Source organism: Crocodylus porosus, unplaced genomic scaffold (assembly GCF_001723895.1).
Source record: "Crocodylus porosus isolate Cpor-Errol unplaced genomic scaffold, CroPor_comp1, whole genome shotgun sequence".
Taxonomy (NCBI): domain Eukaryota; kingdom Metazoa; phylum Chordata; order Crocodylia; family Crocodylidae; genus Crocodylus; species Crocodylus porosus.
The window spans coordinates 123686981-123711332 of NW_017728931.1; the positions used below are offsets into that span (position 1 = coordinate 123686981).

Sequence of the window (24352 nt, forward strand, 5' to 3'; positions counted from 1 at the left end):
CCCCCCGCCCCGTTCGGCCCCCGGCGGCTCAGCCGCGAGCTGCTTGTCACCGGGCGGCACGGCGGGAGGTGAGTGCGGCGCGGGCTGGGCCGGGGCGGGGTGTCGTGTCCTTCCCATCGCCGGCACCTGCGGGCTCCCGGGCCTCGCGCCAGCCCCACGCAGCCCCCTCCCCTCCCCTCCCGCCCAGGACGCGGTGGCTTAGCGGGGTCGTGCTGTGCGCGGGGCAGCGAGACGGGCGCTGCACACGCCAATTCTCGCATCGTTACGTGACCTATTTAAATCGTCTGTGATCCGTTGTGGGGGGGGGGGGGAGTTTTGGACAGCCCCTGGTTTGTCCTCTGGCCACGGGGTCCTTACAGCTCCGTCTGCCCCCTTGAACTTGGACGGCCTCACAGCTAAACCAAGGACAACTGTTGTCCTCTTCTGTTGCTCTCCTGCTCAGTGGCTCCGTGTAACACGGGGGGCGGGGAAGAGCGGGGGGGTTGTTTTTCTGTGCTGGGCACTACCACACACCTAAACATGCTTGCAGACCAGCCGGCTGAGGTGGCTCATCTAGACCTCAGCCGGACCGTCTCAGCAGCCTGCCACTAAAATGTAATGAGTGACCTGGTGGTGTCCTTGAGAGGGGTGAGATGAAGTCCTGCACAAGCACATGCAGTGTAGGAGTTTTCCCAGCTGCTTCGCAGTGGTACCCAGAGTTCGTAAGTCTTACAGACATATCAAGGCAGTTTCCTCAAAGCATCACATCATCTTGCAACATCAGACCTTTAAGTGTCAGGCCAGAGATGAAGAACCCAGTGAGTGTGTTGGTAATTTGGGGGATGTTTGCTTTCTTGCCCTGTCTCTCTGAATTTGACAGTCTAATTTGGGAAGTGTAAAACACCTCGGGTTTAACTGACCTAAACGCTACATTTGCTGTGCTTCTGTTTTGACTTATGTTGTAACTCATTCCTCTGTACATTCTCTCATGCTGGTTTTGGCATAAACAGCAGGAGCTAGCCTCTGCCAATCTTTTGGCTATTTGCTGTGGTTTCCATCTGTAGTGTATTGTTTTGAGGATTTCTCAGGATACCCTTATCAGCTTCACGTAAGTGTCTGGGTGTTGTGAGCCTGTTTCTGATACATCAGAGACAGATTTCTTGAAGTATTCATTGGTGATAGAACCTTTCCATTGAATGCCCAGTATTTTTCCAAGCACGTGAGTTCAAATACATGTCATTTCCTGCCAGGTGTCTCAGTAGTTCTTCATTTCTTGCAGCCATGAGATTACATTTGTGCTGAAAAGTCTGTTTTGTTCTCCTGCGATGTGCTTTGATTTCCATAATTGTTTAAGGGATGTTGTGAAGACTTTTTCTGTTCTTGATATAATTTCCTTCTTGGAGTCTCTTTTGCCTAGTGTGTGGCTGCTCAGGTAGATGAACAATTCTGCCTTCTAACTTGATGTTATTTTTTTCTAATGTCAAGGATGATTTTTCTGGCATACTCATTAACCTGCCCTTTTTTAAACCAGGTTGTCTGTCTTCATTTGTTGTTTTTTAGAGGCAATGCTCAATACTTCAATATCAGCAGCAAAAGCTGCGTCTTCTCAGCATTTGCCATCTGCCTGTGATCTGTCAGCATTTGTATCACCTGTACCTTCTTTGTTGTCCAGTCTATGGCAATGTCAAATAGCAATAGATAGAGAATACAGCCCTTTCCCATATGAGTGTGACCTGACCAGATAGGACCAAGATGGGGTGCCACAAACTAGCCTCACACCTCTCTGAGTCCTGCCCAATCTGCTTTGTGTTCACTGACCACACTGTTGCTCTGCTTTCTGCTTCCTGACTTTTAGCCTTCTGCCCTATCTGCCATTGTGCTGCCCATCCCCTCCCCAATCTACTGCATGCTACTCATGCCACAGGTTGGCCACCCCTGATATTGACTGTTGTGTTGACTGGTTGTTCATCTTTACAGACCATCTCAGTATGGGGCCTTCATAATGTTAGTGACTAGCTAGTATCCATAGGATTGAGGTCTGTTGCACAATGTCAGCTTGTGTAGGTTGGCAAAGTCAACCAGACTGGTAATGACAAAAGTGTGCCATTCTGTCCTTTTTTTCTGTGACAGTGCTTCATGTGAGTATCTGTGTCTTGGACCCAAGTCCAATTTATTCTTCTTTAAGGTTTTCATTCCCTGCCTCTTTGTCCTGTGTCATATCTCAATGCAAAACATTTTCCTGTGACAGGGTGTAGTGTGACTACTCTGTAGTTTGTTGTAGTCAGTGGGGATTCTGACAGCGATTCCATGTTCCACTGTTGGGAGGTGTTTCATCTGAACAGTTCTGTCATTTTCATTAGTGTGATGGGTTTTATGCTGTGGTATGATTGTCTCTTTGCCATCCTGCTCAAAGCAGGGTCATCTCTGACTAAATCATCCCAATTCAATAAATAAAATTCAGTAACAACACGCAAAAAGTCCTGCATTTAGAATGGAACAATCAAAGGCACAAATAAAAACAAGAGCAACTAACTAGGCTGAAGTATGACAGAAAAGGATGTAGTGGTTATACTGGATATGTGCTCAGGTCTATCTAAATGCCAAAACCTAATTTGTTTAAGTTCACGTATGTTATCAAAATTTGGTGTGGAGGTGGGGTTGAGTCTACTGTAGACTTCTTGAAATGCTTGCCAATCTGATTTTCTGCTTTATATCAGGTGTATGCATTTTTTTCAATCTTTGCTTTTGATTACTCCATTTCTTGTTTTGAAATTTCTAAGCACGCTTTTAGTGACTTGGTAAACAGCTTTGTGGTTTCCTACCATAGCAGCATCTTCAGCTTCAGCTGCAGGCCTTTGGCTCGTCTCCAGTTATCTTCCTTGTATTGCTCTTCTCTGCTCCTTGTACTCCTCCTTTGGTTTTTTTTTCCAAATATATTATTGTTCCAAATATCCAGGAATTTTCCTTTCAGTGCTTGCGTTTCTTCAGCAAGGTGCAGTATCTCTTGACTTACCCAGTTTTTGCTCCATCTGTTGCCATCCAATTGTGATTGTTGGAAGTAAAATACTGCCAATTTTCCTTGAGTTTGGGACTGTGCCTCATTTTCCTGTGCTTCTGAAATGACCTCAGATCTGTCCCTGCTTCCAAGCTGGAATCCCCTGTAGTCTTGTTTCCAGATTTCCACTGTTCATTTTCTTTGCCGGTTTCTGTTTAAAGTAAGCCTTTCTCAGTTTTGCGTTGGCATCTGCTAATTGTTGTGCCCTTGCATCTTGGATAGTTTACCTGAATTGCAAGTGGCTTAACCAACCTGATTTTCTTCTACAGCAAAACAATGAGCTTTGTGGATGGAGAGAAGAGCAGTGGATATGATATACTGTGAGTTTAGGAAGGCTTTCTACCTTGTCTTCTATGACATTCTCATTGGTAATTTAAGGAAATACAGTATTTTCATCTAGACCTTAAGGTGGATGCATAACTGGTTGGATCATTATGCTCCAAGAGTAATTATCCAAAATTCAATGTCTAATTGGGAAGAGTTATCAAGTGGAGGTTTCCCAGGGCGCTCTTTTGGATCCTGCACTGTTTAATGTCTTCACTAATAATTTGGAAGCAGAGACTGAGTTAACAGTTAGCAGATTTGCAGATGACACCCCTTAAATGGGATTGCAGACACTTTAGATGTTAGGATTAGGATTCAGACGAACTAGATAAACGTGAAAAAATGGTATAAAATTCAGTGATTGAAATTCAATAACAACGAGTAAAAAGTCCTGCACTTAGAATGGAATAATCAAACGCACAAATAAAAATTGGGGAACAACTGACTAGGCTGAAGTAAAATAACTGACTAGGCTGCAGAGAAGGATGTAGTGGTTATAGTGGACCACAAGCTGAATATATGCTCAGGTTGCAAAAAAAAATCCAGTAGCGTACTAGGTTGTATTAACAGGAGTGCTTTCTGCAAGTCGGTGGAAGTAATTCTTCTACTCCGTTCAGCAGGAGAGACCTCATCTGAAGTACTGCGGTCAGTTTTGGGCACTGTACAGGTTTCCCTTGCTTTATGAGGGTTCTGTATGTATGACTTCGCTCTTACGCGATGACCCTTTTTATACCAAAAATTCGTTATATGCAAGGGAAATTCACCCTTACGTGATTAGTGTGGTGGAAGCCTCCAGTCAGCTGCTTTGTGCAGTGCATTGTGGGACTGATACACACCAAGATATAGTCTCCTGTGTGGATCTGTGTTCCTTGCTCATTGTCCATCTTGCATGTTTCTGTAATTGCCATCCCCATTATGATAGTGCCCTGTGCTTGTGTGTACTGTCTGCTGTTGTTGAGTACCAAAACTGTCTTATAAAAGTAGGAGATATAGGTCTGGGGGTCAGTACAGTTGAGGTTTTGCAACGTATCCCTATCTGTTACCTTGTAAAGTGATGCCCTTTATGCAAATTTGAGTTATGCACTGTTTTCCAGGAACACATGTACAGCATAAAGTGAGGGAAACCTGTACTTCAAGAAAGGTGTAGACAGATTGGAAGGAGTCCACCAGAGAGCAACAAAAATTATTAGACGTCTGGGAAGCATGATGGAAAAATGGGGTAGGATTAGAAGGTAGAAAAAATGCAATTATTTACTGGAGAAGAGAAGGCTAAGAGGGCATTTGATAACTCTTCAGATACATGAAGAAGATGGTAATAGACTATTTTCTGTGACCACAGTGGACAGGACAAGAAGCCATGGTCTTAAATTGCAGAAATGTTGGATATTAGGGAGAGCTTGCTTGCTATGAGAGGGGTTAGGCATTGGAACAGATTACACAGAGAAGTGGTGCTCAACCTTTTGCATTCACAGGCCAGATGGGTGATGTGAGGCTGTCTGCAGGCCAGGTCAGTCACTGGGGACTGGCACCAGCCCCTTCTGCAACCTGTGCACTGGGATTTGGGTCCTGGGGGAGGCCAGCACCACTGCATACTGCCCCTTTCCTGATAGGATTAGGTCTTGGGGCACAGCACCCAGTCCTACACATTGAAATCAGGTGCTAGATCCAGTGAGCAGGGCCAGGGGCTCTCCAGAGATCAGAAGGTTTGGCAGTAGGGGAGTGGTGCTACCGTTTCTCCACTACCAAATGTCTGGGCTCATGGAAAGCCCCATAGGCCAGATGACACAGTGCTATAGCCTAGATCTGGTCTGTGTGTTGGAGTTTGAGCACCCCAGACCTAGAGAAATTGTTTTCTCCATCCTTGGAGGTTGTTAAGAACAGACTAGATGGTTTAGACAAGGATAGTTCTGTCTTGAGCCAGGGGCTGGACTAGATGACCTCCTGATGTCCCTTCTAGACCTATTTTTCTATGATTCTAAGTTGATCGAGGTGTGCTGATTTTTCATATGCTGTCTGGAGAAATCTATGGTTCTTGGTGGAATTTTTTGTGAGGGAATATGGTGCCCTCAAGATGTAAGTTGGACGTCAACCATAGTTCAACAGGTCTCTTAGCATTTTGATTGGCAATTCCCTGCCCATACTTCTTCACTACTCTTTCCATTCCTTGTTGTATCCAACTCTGGTGTTAAATTCACCCATCACAAAGATTAAGCTGTGTTCTGATGTTTGCCCCTCTCACTTTGTAGAACGCATCTTTGTCCTTTTCACTCTGATCCAATGTCAGACCATGGCACCATGTGATTGATGCCTTTAGGAATGTGGTTATTAAGCACATGGATGGATATGCCATCCATCATCTGGCATGGCTGTTGTGATGGCTGATGGGCTCCCAGTTAATGAGTGACTTTTCTGTCACAGTGAGCACTACTGGCTGTCCTGAAACCTAAGTAGTTTAGATGTTTCTTCCCTCACTTGAAGTGCTGCTTGTAATTATGTTGTTATTTCTTGGTGAAATAAAGGACTTGGTGCTTCTGAAAATCCCTCCATCTGATATTACGTTTTAAAGACTACTTTCAGAATGAGACCTGAATGGACAGGCAGGAAATTGGAAAGCTGTTTTAGCCACCTCTCTTGCCCCGTCTTATGACTGGACTTTCTGGTTTTCAGTTTAGCCAATAACTGGGATAAATCCAAAGCAATTCCTGTGTCTTGTCTAAAGTGCCACTTCCATTAATGTAGTTGCACTGTTGGTGGAGTATGGTCCTATTTCTGCCAGCTCAGAGAAAATTAGAGAGTTACTTCTGATGTAATTTAGAGCAAAATCTGGCTCACTGGACTCATCTACACGTGCAGTTAGTGCAGCTGAATAAATTTTGGTGACGTTCACGCTGGACTTTATTGTTTCCAGACATGGCATTTGCACGTGTGCCCAGGACTGCAACATGTTGAGCCAGAGTGGAGCAGCCCTGTCTGATGGGGGACCCAAAGGGTCAGCCTGCCAGGCCAGGGTTGCTCCAGCCTGGCTCAACATGCTGTAGAGGTGCTGGCTGGGGCAGGGCATGAGGGTGCTCCAGTGCGGGGCTACCTGACAGACCGCCTTGTGCCCTGGCTAGCCCGGGCACGATACACGTGTTGCAGTGGAGTGAATAATTCCACTGTAGGGTAGTACTTGTGTATGGCAGTACTGTCCTATGGTGGAGTTAATTAGCTCATTTTGTCCTAATAGCAACGCACGCGTAGACAGTGACATTTTACTGTGTAGCTAATCAGCCAGCTCTGCAGTAAATGTCTTGTGTAGATACACCCACTGTGTTTATATTGCAATAGATGACATGTAAACTTGGCAAGAAGTGTCAACTCTTAAGCTGTTGCCCATGGTAATGTCATTAGTTATAGGTAGAGAAACACTGAGCCCTGGGCAGAAGTCTGAAAGTAAAGTGAGGAAGCTTATATAGAAAACATTTATCTGTGGAATGATAATCTGTTTTCATTCTGTGAACTGAGAATTTTCAGTGCATCTAGGAAAATTAATGCAAAGCATCATTTACTTTGTCTTTTGTATATAACCTTGACAGTTTGTTGCTGAGGTAGCTCATTTCCATTGGCTGATTCTCATAGCTGAAGAAACAGAAGGCAACACCCTTAAGTAAATAGGGGACAGGAAGACATTATCGTTTAGATAGCATAATCTTAAATAAATACCAAATGCATGAAGGAGGGCAGAACTCAAATCCCATTCACTGTTCACGTTATTAGGGCAATCCGGGTCTAGTCCAAGGCACGGTGTACAAAAATGTTTGTGCTCATAAAATCTATGTTAAAATAAAAAGCAGAAAATAAGAACTGATGAGAGCTGTCTGCTTCTTTTATTTTGTTTTAAAAAATGTAACTGTACATTGTTACCTGGGAGGAGAGTTAAATGGATCTCTTGAAGCTGGTAGAAGGGAGGATAGTTACTCTGGATAAATACTGGTATTAAAATAAGTATCACCACCACTTCTCCAAATCGCCCCTGTGAACAAAGTTTTCATCAGCCAATGCAAAAGTAACAATTTATCTGAGATCCCCAGGGTTGGGACTGCCTACGCTTCCTGTTTGGCTGTATGGCCAGTCCATCCCTCCTGACAGAGTAATGGGGAATTAACTTTGCTGGAGCAGCTCTGGTGAGATCCCACTTGCCACTAAAAGCCTTTCCATGTTCACTTGCTGTATTGATAGATTTTTTTTTTTTTTTAATATTTTCCTGGGCATGAGAATAAAACAGGATCTAGATTGGGAAATCTAGATAGGAAAATGTTGTTGGATATTGGGAGAGTTTGATAATCTACACAGTGGTTCCTAGATCTCTCTCTCTCTCTCTCTCTCTCTCCTGGATAATAATTAACAATGTCAGAGCCTCTTTAAAATGAAAACTCATACATCCTGATGGTGCCTGTTTGATCTTCCATCTTTCCCCCCACCCAATTTGCAAAAGAAAATGCATTTAAAAAGTTGCTAGGGGCTGGCAGTTCTGACAGCCACTTCACATTTCTGAACTCCAGCCCCTACAAAGTATTGGTGCAGTGGGCTATCAATCCCATTGACTGCCAAATTGGTTGGCTTGTGTGTGGGTCCCAGATTTATGTTCTCTCCCTCCTAGTCAGTAACAGGAAGTTCTATAAGAGAAGAGTGATCCATCCCATTAACGGCCCTGGGATTGGCCTGGTGATGTGCTGAAACTAAGATTTTTTTTGTCTGGGAGGAGGGGTAGGAATGAATCTAGCTAGTAGTTTCTTGGTCCCTACTGTCCTGGGTTTAGAAAAATAAGTCCTGCTTGACTCATTTCAGTATGATATAATGGCCCTAAGTCATGCAGTTTTCTTAATGTTTTTTTCCCCCAGTATGTTGTTTTACCCATATATCATGTGATCCCGTGATCCTAACTCAACCAAAGCTGTCATTGAGTTTAGTGGTAATGCAGCAATGGAGTAAGGGTGGCAGGTTCAGGGCCAGATACCAAGCCTGGGAAATGTGAATAAGCAATAAACTCTCCATCTGTGATCAGACTGTTTATGAGGAAAACAAGAGCCATCTCTTATCTGACCATGCATAGAGACAAGCAGTTGGTGCCTTTCACAGTGGTCAGATATTGACTTACTGAGCTGTTTAATCACAAGATCCACATGTTCCAAAAAGGGGTTCTAGGGATTTTTAATACAGTCTCTTCCTGAAAACAAGTAGAGCTGCTATTGATAGCAAAATAGTGCATTAAGGGATTAATGTATTCATTGCTGTGGAGCGGATCTTTAGAAGCTAAATATTTTAATCCCTGACTTGGAAAATCAAGCGTGAAATATCAGTAATCAGTAATATGATAGAGAGCTTTGTAAGTACCAGAGTACAGTGAGTGGAAAGTTCCACCCAGATAGTATTTACATATCATTATCAAGTTTCTTCCAATAGATCAAAGTTAAAAAGTATGAAGAGAAATGTTGTACTTCCACAGGTCTCTCTTGGAATAGCTGGAAGGTATATTTTCATCATACAGTTGTATACTTGTATACTTTCATCATACAGTTGTAGTTTGTGAGGGTGAGCACAAATGGACAGCTGTCTGTGTTTCTGTGCATCTGAGTGTGAAGGTACCCATCAAGGTTGTGGTCCCCTTATTCAGAATGAATAATATTTGAAACTTCAGACAATGCCATTGAATTTAGTGAACTTCATGTAGAGTAAGATGCAACTCAGAAAACACACAGAGCCAAATCCTGAGATCCTTACAGGCTTCCTCCAATGGGAGTTTTACTGAGTAGGGGCTGAGCTGAAGACAGCCCTAATTCTGCAATGAGTAGGATCTCTTTGGTTTACCATGCAGCACATCTGGTGCCAGATTCATTATTGATCAAGGCCCAAGCAAGGACTTTGGGATTTGGCTCATAGGCAGATTCTAAGCTTGTCAAGCTTTGCATGGTTCTAAACTTGTGATTCCTTGGTGGATTTAGCTGAGTCTGCCAAAGAGGAAGGAGCATGATCTTAGGTAAGGTGAATTGAGGGCAGGCTGTAGGATTGCTGCTGGAAGGAGAAGGAAATCCAACGTAAGGAGCAGCACAGTAGGAAGTGCAAAGGAGGGAGCGTGAAAAGGAAATGGCATGTGCAGGTCCTGGACAGAACAGAGGCAATGGGAACAGAAAGATGTGGGCGGTAGTCAGGCTATTGGCCTTAACAGCAAGGACAAGAAGCTGAACTACCTGAGAGCAGTAAGAAGCCCCCGAAAAGTTTCAGAGAGGGTGGTACAGGATCTGAGCAAGCATGCATGGAGAAGGAGACTCTAATAGTATAGTGTGGGGAGCAGAGTACAAAAAGGGGCAGTTGTGACAACAGAAATAGGAGACACTGAGGTTTAGAGGAGGACTTTCATCGAGGCTGTGTATGAAACCAAGGCAGAACAAATGTGGATGTGGAGAAAAGAGTTGGTTGTGACACCACCTAGGTGTCAGGAAGGAGGAGACCAGCATCTGCAGTAATGGGGGAAGGTGGATGTAGACTATGCAGTGCAGTTTCTGTGTTGCTGAGTTGTGGTTGGCTGCAGGGCTTAGATGAGACAGGCGAATTCAGAAATGAATCTGAGAGCTCTCCCAGCTGAGAGCAAGTGAAAGCACTGGGGCAGAAGAGTCTAACCCTGAGTTAAAATGAAAAGGCCCTAAGGAGGGGACCAAGGAGGGAACCCAGAGGAACAAAAGGGACTTGTGTCTCTGGGCTGCAGTGTGATCATTTAACTTTGCTTTTCCCTGCTGTAATGATATAAACTGTTCCCAGTGCAGTTTGGTAGCATTTTACGGCTATTGTCCAAGTATAGCAATGGCAGAAGGTGGAGGACTGGAGAATCGTGAGAGGAGAGGGAAATAAGAGAAAATATGGGGCTTAGTGGAGCTTGCAAGAAAGAGAAGGCTACTTCTTTAAAAGACTCATGCTGAGTCTTCATTTCCTTAACAACCGTGGATTTATGGCCCTTTTCTCTCACTAACTTTGTGCTAAGGTGTGATATTAGGGGCATGTTTAGCTGAACCATTTTCTCTGGCCCATAGCCTAAGAGCTGTGGCCCCTACCTTATAAACTGCAAGAGGGAGACCACGCGTCACAAACTTAAAGTTATGTTTAACTTGGGTTTGTCCAGCATAGAAGCACGCCTGTTCAGTATAACATGCTGCACTAGTGTCTCTTTCAATGTTTAAAGTCATCCCTGCCTCTTCCTTTCTTGCCTGGGAGTGGGGTGGGATTGGACTGTGTTCAGCACCTGCCCTCCCCCCCAGACACGTAGTCCATAAAAGTTAATAGTCTTGCCAGTACTTGCTCCCATATCCCATCACCACCATTCAGTGCTGATGGGCCTATTTCAGCTTCTCAGACAAAGTGGAGTTTCTAAGCCACACCAAAAGTTATAATCATAAATGGCTATTTCACAAAATATAAACCCTTTTTCATATCAGTGCACGCATATTCCTCAAGGTGTCACAGCAACCCATACAGCAGTGCCACTGGATTAGTGAACAAATGTGCAATGTACAGGAATAAAAATGCTGTATTCAGAGGTGATAATTCTATATATGTTAAAGATCTGAAATTCATGCCACATCATCCTTTTGCCTGTAGTGTCTTCTCTTTGTCTTGTTTCATGTTTTGGATCTGAAGGGCAAGCTGGTGCTCATCTGTGCTCTCTGAATTCTCATATGAGATCAAATCCTGGTCTAGTGAAATCGGTGAGAATTTTCTCACTGAATTCATCCAAACTAGGATTTATTGTGCTATTTAGAAAAGGCAGTAGTTTGTTTCAAGCTTCTTGCTTTGCTGTTTGAGACTGGAAACACGGGACACCTATAACACCTCTGCCTGGTGGTAATAATATAATTTGTTAACACCTTAAGGTAGATGATAACAATAAGGACACCCACAAGTAGCCTTTATCAGTAAGATAAAGAACCACCAGCTCTTAAGTCCCTTATATGAAGCCTCTCAGTTATTGTGCCTCAATCTTTATCTGTCTGATAAGAAACACTGCTGTTAGTTACTCTTATTGCTTATTAATTTAATCTTTGCTGTGAAGTGTAAAGGTCTTCTGTGCACAATGTTTCATTATCCACAGTTCTAACCTGCAGATACTCAGAATTGATCGCCCATCTAAAAAAATGTCCCGGTCTTGCAGTGACCTCTGGCATAGGGCTGGCCACTGCTTGCTGGAAGCGCCTGCTTTGCATCCATGTGAACCATGGGTCATTGGAATATGTGCAATAAGGTGCTCCTTTCTCTGGGGCCTGAGCAGTGCTGAGAGTAAGGGCTGAAGTTGGACAAGGTTTTGGTATCTCTCTTTCCCTCTGTATGACAACTATATAATAAGCTGTCACTAAACCATAGGAGGTGTTCTGCATATGTGTGTCTTGTCACAACAGAGTTCTCCATCATTTACATTCTGGCTGCCACTTTGCAAGGGAAAAATTATCAGAGGCAACAGTGTTCTTCTTCTAGGTTAAATACAAGTGATAAAGTCATAGGAGTTAGAAATGGTAGAAATTAGATTTACTCCACTGTTGTTTCACTAGGCACAGGATGTTACACTTAAACATAGCTTACCATTAAATGTGTAATTAGCCTCATTGACTTCTTAGCCATGTCCAGATGAGCATAGATGTGCCGTATGTGGCACCACAGACCTGTCTGCGGTGCTACACACCACACATGAAGGCATTCCCCATGCTGCTACTTTGTTACTTTTCTAAAATTCCCTGAAGTCGATGAATGGGTTCCTTTCCATGGATTCCAGTGGTTCATGCTGTAAGTTGCATACGGTATCCATTTTTGGCTGGACCTTTCCACTTTTGGTCACAGCCCCTATTGTAAAAGTGCTCCTCTCCTAAGGGTTGAATTTGATCTGCAGTGCATAGCACACATGCTCCTACTTCATTGAAATGGGAAGTGGCTGTAATATGTCCCTTGGGTCCGACTCTTCAGCATGAATGAGCACCACTTCATAAACATAGAGTGGTGTTATTCCCTCGTAAAATATGCTAATGAGCATGAGGGCAGAGGTCTGTTTTAAGTATCTCTAGCAGTTTCTGAAACCAGCTTCCTAGATTATAAATAGGCTTCAGGGCTGAACTAATGTAGGCATAACAACTCTAAGAAAGACTTGAATTGTAAATAAAGAAGCATAAACAGTTTTCCTTGATCATTATTTTCCCAACTCTTAAATCACAACTGAAGCAGCATGTGCTTATTTATGATTTATTTATATTGCTGGTGTCAGTAAAGTTGCTCACATGGCTGATTTCAAAACTTGCCAGCTATCAGTGTCAGGATCCTCCTGGACTGTGAATGCATAGTGATCTTTACAGCTTCCTCTCTTGCTGTATGGGGTACAGTGGCAGAGTGGTTAAGGGGTCTTGCTACCGCTGCAGAGGTGTGAGTTTGACCCTGGTGTAGGACTTGTGCCAAAGGGCATCCCTCTTCACTCAGCAGTAAATGGTTTGGTGAGTGGGTCTGAGGACTCAAAAGTTTCTTGGTGTTATTCTAGCCACATCATGTCCTTGTGTGCCTTTGGCATCAGAATTTGGAGTGCCTTAACCATGCTAACCCACTGGGCCGTCCACCCTTGGGTGGACTTTTCATTTGTATCGTGTTTGTTTTTTTTCTGTCCACTTACATTATGCTCTTGCTTTGATTGGTGTGTGTTCATGTGAAATGTAAAGAGGGTGGCTTCTAAATGACTGGTACTTAACTTTGTTATTTTATGTTTGTATCAAGCAACTCAGCTGGGGAATTGATGGGAGAGGAAGGGTGTTGTACCCGTAAAAGGATTTTTCTCTTCCCCTGGAAGGGTCTCTAAAATCAGGTACCTGTCTCTGTCAGATTTGTTTTTTCTACCAGGAACCATGAGCCTCAATCCCAAAAGGCCTGTATAAGGTTGTGTACATGTCGGTCCCATTGAAGCCAGTGGGACTGTGGATGGCGAGAATATTTGCAAAGTCAAAATACATTTTTGAAAGATGTAAAATACTCAAGGAAAGAGACAGTGGTTCTTATTAAAACATAAAGGAAAGACTTGGGCTTGCATAAAAGCCTACCATAGCATCTCCTACATGCCTGCCCATTCTAACCTTATGGTATAGGAAGGGAGCATAGTCTGACCAAGGGTGGAAACAGGAGAGATGTATCCAGCTGATTTCTTATTACCTGAACGGCCCCTTTGGGTCTTACATCAAGAACTGTGTTTTCCCCCTGGTTTCAGGACTTCCAAGGACCTTAAAATTTACCATTTCCTTCCCCCACGGCCAGAGGAGAAGATGTGACCATAAAATGTTGCAGTGTGTGTCATGGTGCATAATGATCACTGCAGCCCTATCTCTTCAACATCAAGGTTACCAAGATTAAGCAGATTGCTTCTGTTTATTCTAAAATCCAATATGGAAAAGTTTGCTTTTGTCAGGCTTAACCTTATCCCTCTGTTACCTTTCAGCTGTCTGACTTAACATTAGCCAGCATCTGTTTACTTAATAATTTAATGATCCTGTCTTACTGCTCAGAATTTGGAGTGCTTCTAGTTCAGAGTGCGACATTTTTCTCACTCATATTTCTACAAGCAGCCTCTAGAGAACAAGAGCACAGGATGCCCTGAAGGTGTGGAGAAGTGTGGAGCAGCAAATCTGAAAATTTTTGGCAGATGAGAGCAGGATAATTTTTAATATAAATTTCCCTATAGATCCCAGCTCCCATTGATTTAAATGTATGCCAGGCTGGGATATGAACAGAGTCTGGCGTATGCATTGAGATCCTCCTTTGAGAGAGAAATCACGTAAGACCAGCAGAAATAAAGTGTAATTTCACATACCTGGAAGTAACTAACTGCCAGGAGAAAAGAGAAATGTGTTTCTGAATTTTAAAAAAGGCTGTATCTGTATTTGGTTTCCACCTCCAGTCCAAGCAACATGACAGTTGAAGTAAGAGGACAGAAAAGGTAATAGGAAGTAACTCAGAAATAAAACCTCACCCCTAAAGTGTTGCAATCTCCTTGAAAAAGAGAATGGAAAGGGGAAGAAAAGATCAAAAACTAAATGTATCCCTCTGACTTAGATTTGAGTTTCCATCCACATGGTTCCACAGCCCTGAAGCTTGACACAGGAGTTTCTTTTCCCTAAAAGAAAACCATAAAAATATTCACTTCCGTGTAAGAAAGATCTTAAGTATGAGAGTTTTTCAATTATTATTTTATTCCTGTTGCACAAGCTCTCAGTGTATTCGTAGCACATTCATCTCTCTAGTCAAACTGAAAGTCTTAGTGCAGTGATTCCCAAAGGGTGTGCTGCAGCACGCGTGTGCCAGGAGTGCAACAGAAGTGTGCAACCAAATCCTGTTAGATCCAGCCCCTGTGTGAGGAGGTAAATGCTCTCCTCCTCTGTCTGGCACCCTCACCATGCACCTGCCCCAGCTACTCCGCTGGCCCCTGCCACGGCTCCTGTGGGGCTGCTGCTGCTGTTCCCTTCCCCTGCCCTTCCCCATCCTCAGGCTGTGCCGCCCCGTGCCCCACCCCTCCACTCCAGGATCCCAGCCGCACACTCTGCTATGAGCAAGCTGGCAGGCAGATGCACGGAGGGAGCTGCACTTTGCTGCCCAACTCATCATCTCCGCTCTTCCTACCCTACCAGGGCCAGCAGGACAGACCACAGGGGTGGTCACAAGCGTGAGACCCTGCAGAATCAGCTTCAGCAGCAGGGGCTGCCTTTGCCCCCTGAGGTACAGACCAGGGGCTGGGAGGAGGCAGACAGTGGAGAGCAAGGCACAGCAGGGCGAGGGTCCTGTCCCTGCCACCCTTGAGTGGCACTAGCTAGATCACTGGTTTTCAAGGCCCCTCCTCCTTCCTTTTGCTGCATTTAGATCCATCTCAGTGATTTTCAGCTGGGGTGCCATGAAATTTAGAAGTACGCTCCTAATTTTAATCCAGAAAAGTGTGTCCTACATATCACACACACACAAGTCTGAAAATACTTTTCCAAAGCATTTGTGAAAGATGCCCCAAACCAGATGTTCAAAGAATAAAAATAGCATTGAATGATAAAACTGTTTTTGTCTGTGTTAGGTTTGGGCTTCTTGGTGGAGACTTTAAAGCTGTTCTTCTTCTGTTCCTGATCATTGATGTAAACCATGGAGTGTGCTCAAGAACATGAAGAATACCCTGTGCAAACCCAGATGTATTCTGTGGAGAGACCAATTTATAACCAAGAGTTGTTGCAAGAACAGCTGCACCAGAGGGAAAAGCCATCTCAGCCTCTGTCACAGAGGATAGCACATTCATGTCGGTAAGTGGTTGTGTGTTTATCTTTATTTTATATCTTCTGGAGGCTCGTGTCCCACCCTTTCACCAAGAACATGATATGAGGAATATCTGGCATGGTCTCATTTTTCTAAGCTGTCTTTATTTCCACTCACTGAATTTGTTAGAGTAAGTTTCTGGAGCATTTTGTAGTAGGGGGCATTTTAACAGAGCTTAGGTCAAGCACAGGTCCAACCCAGCTCGTACTGCTGCTGCACTACAGCCATGCAGCTGCAGTCACCACTTCCACCCCACCACAGTGGCATCACTGCCTCTTTTCCACACCATGTGGGTGCGCAAGGCTCCCTCCACCAAAACAACACAAAAGCCCCTGGCTTTGCAGGACAGATAAAATGATGCCATGGTCTGGATGCAGTCTGCAGGCCATGAGTTGCCAGCTGCTATGTTAAAGCCACAAAGTATTGCACCCTTACAGTGCAAATTTATCTTCTAGATTAATGTGCATCTGTAACAGCATAGAGATTTGACTTGTTATCCTAGTTATCCATATTATTCTAGCCACTACAAAAACTGTCAGGATTTTTCAAAAGAAAAATTTAGCTAAATGTATTTCTTTCATCTGACTGGACGTATGAGTGTTTGAACTCTCCCCTCCATCACGCTGGAGTCAGCAGTATTGATCCCTTGAGTTACATAATGGACATTTACCTTTGGCAACACTGACCCTTTGCCAACACTGACCCTTTTCCTCCTTTTAACCCCCCACATGTCCTGATGACCGGAACAGGGCCAAGCTGCAACCTAGTATCCCCCCTGCCCCCCCCACATGTTCACATCAGGGCCACTCTGCCCCTCCAACCTGAAGGTCTGGATTGGGGTTTCTTCACCCTGCCCTCCTCCACCCCCAAGTTTGGATCAGAACTGGGCCACTCCTTGCTGCCCCCAGCCAGCAGACAGATTGGGGTCAGGCTGTGGACCCCTCCAAGGCCAGATTGGGCTGTACCATGCTGGCCCTGTGTGCCAGGAGCCCACCAACCAGATCTGGACTTGGCACTGCCTGGACTTAGCACTACCCACCTGGCCTGCAAAGTGAAAAGGCTGGGCACCACTGAGCTAGACTGGTTCTGGTATCTGAGGTAGCTGGTTTACTGGTAGCTAAGGTATCTGTCTCTACACAGCTTCACAGTGGTCACTTTAGACAGACCCTAAGGCTGGTCTGTATAGACAGAAAAATAGAGATGTACAGCTGGAAAGCTAATGTAGGCACCAAGAAGAGAAAATGAAGAGGTACTTCATTAGCTCTTTAGTTATTAGCTATTGTTTCCAGAGCTGAGCCCATTTTTTGCAATAACCTACTTTAAGTTCTGATACCACAAATCATGTGGTCCCTAGTTGGTCCATCCCTTAAATATTAAAATTGTTATGGCCTGATCTTACTGGGCAGGTCTATAAAGGAAATACCAGTTATCTCACCTTGAAGCAAATTTCCCAAGTGTGTGGATTAAAGTCTTCCTGACATTTTATCTATTAGTTCAGTCTCTTTCATGCTTCTCCAAAATATTACATGTCTCTCTGTTCCATGTCACACAAAGAGAAGTGGAGCATTTCACCAACATGGATTGTCCTTTAATGACATTTATTTCTAGGAGAATTCAGAAGCACTACGACCACCTTCTCCAGTTTTCTGCCAGTTCCAATTCTAGAGTGAGGAATCCATATGCCTTCAATTCCTGTCTTTTTACCAAAGATTACATTTTCTTCTGACACTCTCAAATAAGAGGATCCCACACAGGAGTGCTAGATAGACTCCCCTGGCTCAAATCACTAAACATAGGTCAGGGTTGCCAAAGGTAAATGTCCCTGTTATGTAACCCAGGGGATCAATATTGCTGACTCCAGTGATGAAGGGATGAGCTTAGTACTCCTGGAATTAGTCCTACAGTAATAACAATCACAGTCATATCTACCTCACATATAGTGCATGTCGTAATGTAGTGTGCCTCATCCAGTGTACCAAATGCCCTCGTGGAAACTATGCGAGTGAAACCAGACAAAAACTATGCTCCAGAGTGAATGATCCCAGAAAAAAGATAAGAGACCAGACACTGGACCACAGGTAGAAGAACATTTTTCATAGAAAAACCGCTTCTTGTCTGACCTCACAATTCTGCTCAAGAGAAATTTAGAAAACACCTTCAAGAGACAAGCCTTGGAACACAAATTCATTACCCTGTTGAACACTAAGAACTGGGAACTTAACATAGACAGTTTCCTCAAGATCTATTATAATCAGCCTGATACTTTTTAATATCTGCACAGGTGATAACGACTCTCTTGAATGATCTTGTTCTTCTACCGATCAGGTTTCTACTGCATCCCTCTTGTCTGTTGGCTACATGATGATAATTTCTCTTTTATGCTGTTTTTATCTGCATATGGAGTTTTACCTAAGCTTTCCTTCCTCTTGCTGTTTAGCTGTGCTGTGTCTGCTTCATTCCCAGAGACCTGAGGAAGGCTTGTCTAAATTTATCTTGGCCATGTAGTTAGCCAAAGGAAAGATATTGCCAGCAAAAATACTTGCCTCTTGTATAATTTGTAAAGTCTTTGGGTCTGTATAAGAGCTAGGCGGTGGTGTTGTAGAACCCATCCTAGGAGAAAGGGTTGTACAACTGCTTTGTTCTGTCGTGTGCTGACCAGCTTCACACCCTCTTGAAGTCCTGTGGTGGCTTCCCAATTCCATAAAGATGTGCAAGCAGAAAGTATAATATAGTGCACTCATGGGTACGATAACATGTTGTTTGGTTTCTTAGCTAAGTTCAGTCCAGGCATTGTTGTGATGGTCTGTTTTCTTGTTTGATATTTTTAGTTGTACCTCCAAAAAAGCCAAGTCTCATCTATACAGCTTCTTACCAATTTTACTATGGCTTCCCCGGTATCCGGTGAAGGCGTATCTATTAGGAGACATTATCTCAGGTATAAGCACTGGAGTTATGCAGCTTCCTCAAGGTGAGTAGAACACAGTCCATTTTGATTGTCTTGTTTGTTTGTCACATGTGTCATCTTAAGGCAGTGGCTCCCAACCTTTTTTGTGCTGCAACCCTAAATCCATGTTGCAGTCCCTGCCCCCGACTCACTTGTGCCTGGTGGCACCAGCAGAGCTTGGGCTGAGCCAGATTCATGCAGGGCAGTGGCAGTGACAGCCCCACAGATGGGAGGGGCAGAGTGAGGGGCAGCCCCCTGCGACCCTGATTTGGGTCGTGACCTGAGGTTGGGAGCCACTATCTTAAGGGAATGACCTCCTGCCCAACTGTGAGTTCATGCAACATGATAATGGACTACACTTTGCACATGTGTACATGGAGATCATTAATGAATGATTTACAACAGCATCCTGAAAACCAGTCAGTTTATTGGTTTTGAAAGAGCTGTCCTTGAAAGTGCTGCTTTCCATCATGATAGCCAATGGTGTACAGCAAATTCTCTTTAAAAATCCTCCTTTCTAGTTACTAACCTTAGGAACTGGAGAGCCCTGCAGGCTATTTGTTACCCTGTTCAAGTTAACAAAGCTATTTGCCTGCATAAAGTTAGAAACATGTAAATTCCTTTCTGAAAGAAGTAATTAATTATTACTTCCTCCCCATCTCTTCACTCCAAGAGTTGTAGCAAGTCCAGTCTTCTCCACTCTAGTCTCAGAAGGAACTGGCACCTGGAGTCTATAGGGAGTATTGTTGCAAAGGGGTCAAGCCTGTCTTACTTGGAGCAGCTTCAGCAAAATCAAGCATCAGAGACTGGTCCATACCTTATTTTTCATAATAGTAACTACTCCTCTTCTACACTACAGAGCTGTAGTTGTTGATTTACACCTGTGAGTAGGGATCTGTTTAAAGTCTGCAAAAATGACCAGCACCGTGATTGGCTTGTGCAGTCACACATTTGCCACCTCAATTTATTAGGTCCCTATTCATGGGTAGGAAATCTACCTAAATTGTGCCAAAAGTGCACTGCACAGCAGCTCCTTTTCACTGTGGGCCCCCCTTGCCACTGACTGCAGAGGGGCCCCAGCAGCCCCCTGCTCACCACTTGCTCCTGATCAGCCAGGAGGCAACAGCTGCAGTTTTAAATGTGCTGTGGTTTTTGCCTTCTGCCTGATCAGCAGCTGGGGCCCCTTGGCCAATCAGTAGTGGGAGGCAAAAACCACACCATATTTAAAACTGTGGTTTTTGCCTCCCAGCCAATCAGTAGCAAGCAGCAGGGCCACTGGGGTTCCTCCATCAATTTGCTGGGGGGAGATGCATGGCAAAAAGAGGAAGATTAAAAGAGTTGCTGCGCAGCTCACTTCTGGTGCAATTTAGGTAGATCCCTACCCATGAATAGAGACCTACCAAATTGAGGCATCAGAGGGGCAATTTCATGGGCTGACTGCAGACTTTTTCCTGACCATTTTCACAGACTTATTGAAGCAGAGGTGCCCTCCCACCCCCCCACAAACTGCTGATTGGCCAAGGGGCCCTGGCAATCCTGCCTCTTGCTGCTTATTGATAGTGACGGGCAGAGCCATTCAGTGGTGGAGGGAGCAGCCGCCGTCTTAGCTGCTGCCATTCATGTTGGCGGCTTCTCCACTTATCTCACTTTATACAGGCTGTTGGTCCAGTAAAAGTTATCACCTCAAAAAAATCCTGTCCTCTTACTTGAAATATAATAAGGTCTCTGAGACAGGTGCCATACCCTGGCCACACTGTGTTTCGGGGGAAGAAGGGGTCCAAATTCACTGTCAAGCTAATACTGGTGCAGCTTCACTGATGGAATAGGCCATGCAGTCTGTCTTTAGGTGATCACCAGTATCTTTCTGACATGTCTTCCAGACCTGCTCAGAGGTTCAAGTTGCTGGAGTAATAATACTATCCAGGCCAATGTGTCCATCATTGCAAGAATCAGGGCAATTCCTCTAAATAAGGCTGCTATAATGGTAGACTTGCCCAGACTGGTTGCTCAGACTTTCCTAGTTGTTCTTAACTGCAGCAGTAGCAGAAATACAGAGATAGGGGAGTTCCTCCAAGTTATAAGCAATGCTGGGTTTTATTGACCAAAGACAACACTTGCCTACATTTGTTATATTTAGGCTAACGGTTGTGCTGATTTGCGCTATAGTGCAGTTCCACTGATTCCAACAGGGTTGCATGAATGTAAATTAATAGTGTCTTGTATGTACATTGCATTGGGTGAACAAAGGAAAGCCTTTGTAAGGAGTGACAGGTAAACAGGAAAATTTTGTTCTTCTGTGAAACCTGTCAGGTGGGTGATAAATGAAGGCATCACAAAGCATGTATTAAAACTTAAATTTTCTCCCATGGAAGAAACAATAAATGCACAATGTATCTTTGTAGAATGTTCTATGCACATGACAATTTTGACATTTTATATGTGTGTTACCTTTATTTTAACAGTCAATGTGCAGTTGGAGGTTGAAGTAGTTTTTGTCTGAAGTGGACCTGTTCTGTTGTTCCCTAACTTATGTACCTCTCTCTCTCTCTCGTTGTGTTTTTTTAGGTCTAGCCTATGCTTTACTGGCAGCTGTTCCCCCAGTATTTGGCCTATATTCTTCATTTTATCCTGTTTTTCTGTATACTTTTTTTGGGACCTCCCGACATATATCAATAGGTATATCTCTTCTTCTGCAATTGAAGTTCTTGGTAATTTGATTTAAAATAAGTTGAGAATTTGGTGGTTTTTGTCTTCAATCAAATTGAAATTCTTAAGTTGTTATTTTTTCATGTTCTCCAGTGCTAGCAAAATGTTTTCACTGTTAATTTATTCAGTCTGCTTAGGGAAGAATAGAAACAGCATGTTTTAATGGATTGGGCTTAGCAGCAAGCACTTGGAACAACTCCTGAGCCATGTGTTCAGCTGTCTTGACGACTAGTTGTGTGGCTTAGGACCAATTCACAGATGCAGAGAGTGACCAGAGGAAAGAATGATAACTTTATTTGCCTGCCACAGGAGGGGTTATTCAATATACAGACTATTGTCCTTTGCTGTTTGAAACTCTAAAATAGTTCATGCGGTTAACTCCACACACTGTACAAATCTGAGGTAATCTCCTGTATAAGAAACCCTACTAAAATCAAGGGGGAGTTTTGTTTCAGAATGAGAGCCTATTTCTCTCCCTCTCTCTCTCTCTCTCTCTCTCTCTCTCTCTCTCTCATTCCAGGCACATTTGCAGTGATCAGTATGATGGTTGGTGCAGTTGCAGTAAGAGAAGTTCCTGATGAAAGATTTGATATTCCGGAGTTGAATTCCACCAACAGCACGGAAATTAGAGATGACCTGAGGGTGCAGGTGGCTGTGACTCTTGCCTTGCTTTCAGGGATCATACAGGTAAGGTGTTCTTTGCCAGAGGAGGCAAGTTTAGAAGAAGCTGCCAGACTTCTAGTTATATAGGGAGTCCAGCATTGTAGCAGGTTTCCCCAGTAATAAAATATTAATGTTTGTACTCTGCTTTTCACAGTGAGAGGTACAAGTTGTTTCTAGTAAACTTCACCCCCTGAATGTTGGGGCAATACCCTGGAAACAGGATCATTTCTCCTGGCATCTTGCCTTTGGCTGGGGCGCTCTGCTGTTGGCTAGGAATATAGTTGCCAAGTGATCTTTGAGCTTTGCAAAGAGGAATTGGGTTTAAGGCAGTGCCCAAATTTCCCTGAACTGGTTCTGGTTTGCTCTGTGAAGGATAGGCAGGAGTCTCATCTCCTCTGTGTCCTGCATCATGCCAACTTTCAGGTTACAGTGGAATGAATGCACTGATGAGTCATGTAACTTGATTTTTTTGTTCTTCGCTAGCTGTGTTTAGGTCTCCTTCGGTTTGGATTTGTAGCCATCTACCTAACGGAGCCCTTAGTACGAGGGTTCACAACTGCTGCAGCAGTCCATGTCTTTACCTCCCAGTTAAAGTATCTGCTTGGAGTTAAGACTAAACGATACAGTGGAGCCCTTTCAGTTTTATATGTAAGTAATTCTCTCAAAAACATGTTCTGAGTCTAAACATCAGTCTTTCCCCAGGACGGCCTGTTTAAAAAAGAAAAAAAACCTTAGATTTTAAGCACCAGTTGAAGGACATTTTACAGTGGGAAGGTCCTGAAATGAAGGTAAATATGAAATATCTAATGGTGCAGTATCCTGAAACTGTACTTCACCATCCCAAACTGCAGTTGTATCAGCTTCCATAGTCCGGCTGAACCAGTAACTGGAAGGGACACCTGCAGGGAAATCCCAGGATATTGCATGAAGGCTGTTTTATTGGTTTGGTAAATGATTCTCTCTGCCAAGCATCCAGTGTCCACAGGTAATTGTGGTTCTAAGGGCCACCTTGCCATTGGAGATGCTGTTCTTTGAAATTTAAAACCTAAGGGCGTGACAGTAAATACATCACTAGTGATCTCATAGCATACATTATGAACGTAGAGTCTTTGCCCCATACCCTGGCCAGATCTCAGCTCTGATCGTTACATATGAAATTAATTTAAGCAATAAGTAGTTTCCTTTATAGATTGTCATGTTGCTGGATACTGTTAAATAGTTACACTCTTTAAATAGTTACACTTTGTTACTGCAGAGATAACTGTGTATTTCTGTGATAGAAATTGAAAGTTTTGGGATCTTTTGTTAGGTACTATATAAGTGTAAGGTGTTGCTACTTGTTATTAGCATTGATGTTTCGTAACATTAGCTGACTCAATGCTGCATGTACCCTAATTGTCTTCTCCAAGAATCTATATATACTGTATTTTCTCACATACAACACAAACCTTTTCCCCCAAAACCAGACCCCCGAGACTGGGGTGTATGTATTAAGAGAAAAAGCTGTTTTTTGCCCAGGATAGAAGCACCATGCTTTGATTCTGGCTCCACAATGCAGCAGCTGTGGCACTACTATTCAGGCAGTTGAGGGAATCATTTGACTTAATGGCTTATTGTTCGTCACTGCAGAGGTGTTAACAATTGTCTTTCCTTTTTAATGGTCTTGATGTTCCACTAATCAAGTTAACCTTTCTTGGGTCAGTTTTGCTGCTTCTGGTCTCTCTCCTCCTATTTCACAACTCTGGAGACTTTCTAGCTCTTTTCAGAATTATATATCCACCTGTGAAGCCCAGTCTTCATCAGAAGCTAGGGTTTGAGCTTTAGTTAAGCAGGAAAAGGACAGTGAGTCTGTTGAAGGTTAGGTTCTGTCCCTGCTCTATGCAGCCATAACTCTGGAAAAATATTTTTTTTTCAAAAACAGGTTGTGTATTATATTCTGGGGCAAAATACCTAAAAAATATTTTAAGGGTGGGTGGGCAAAATACATCCTGCAGGTCTGATCTCGCTCACCAAGGGATTTTATCCAGCCTATGGTGAGACTCTCAGCCCCTCCTGGCCCAGCCACATAGTTTCTAGGGTCGGAAGGGACCTGAGCAGACCATCTAGTCCGACCCCCTGCCATGGCAGGAAAGAATACTGGAGTCAAACGACCCCAGCAAGATGTTCATCTAACCTCCTCTTAAAAACCCCCAGGTTGGAGCCTGGACCACTTCTCTTGGAAGTTGGTTCCAGACCCTAGCTGCCTGACCATGAAGTAGCGCCTCCTGATATCTAAACCTAAACCTACCCTCTGCCAGCTTGTGACCATTATTCCTGGTCACTCCTGGCGGTGCTCGGGGGAACAG

General features: G+C 43.8%; 1 protein-coding gene across 2 annotated transcripts in view; it reads left to right on the forward strand.

The window, feature by feature from the left end:
* SLC26A5 (solute carrier family 26 member 5) overlaps positions 1-24352 on the forward strand; it is a 39979-nt gene continuing 15627 nt past the window's right edge. Inside the window, exons 1-6 of one of the 2 annotated variants that reach the window (XM_019543589.1) lie at positions 1-68; positions 15462-15681; positions 18523-18662; positions 21204-21314; positions 21865-22031; positions 22491-22655. In XM_019543589.1, the coding sequence (XP_019399134.1) occupies positions 15527-15681; positions 18523-18662; positions 21204-21314; positions 21865-22031; positions 22491-22655 (738 nt within the window). In that variant the 5' untranslated portion in view covers positions 1-68; positions 15462-15526. Of the gene's footprint in view, positions 69-14879; positions 15119-15461; positions 15682-18522; positions 18663-21203; positions 21315-21864; positions 22032-22490; positions 22656-24352 lie in introns of those variants that run through there. The other variant, XM_019543590.1, reaches the window with a different exon arrangement.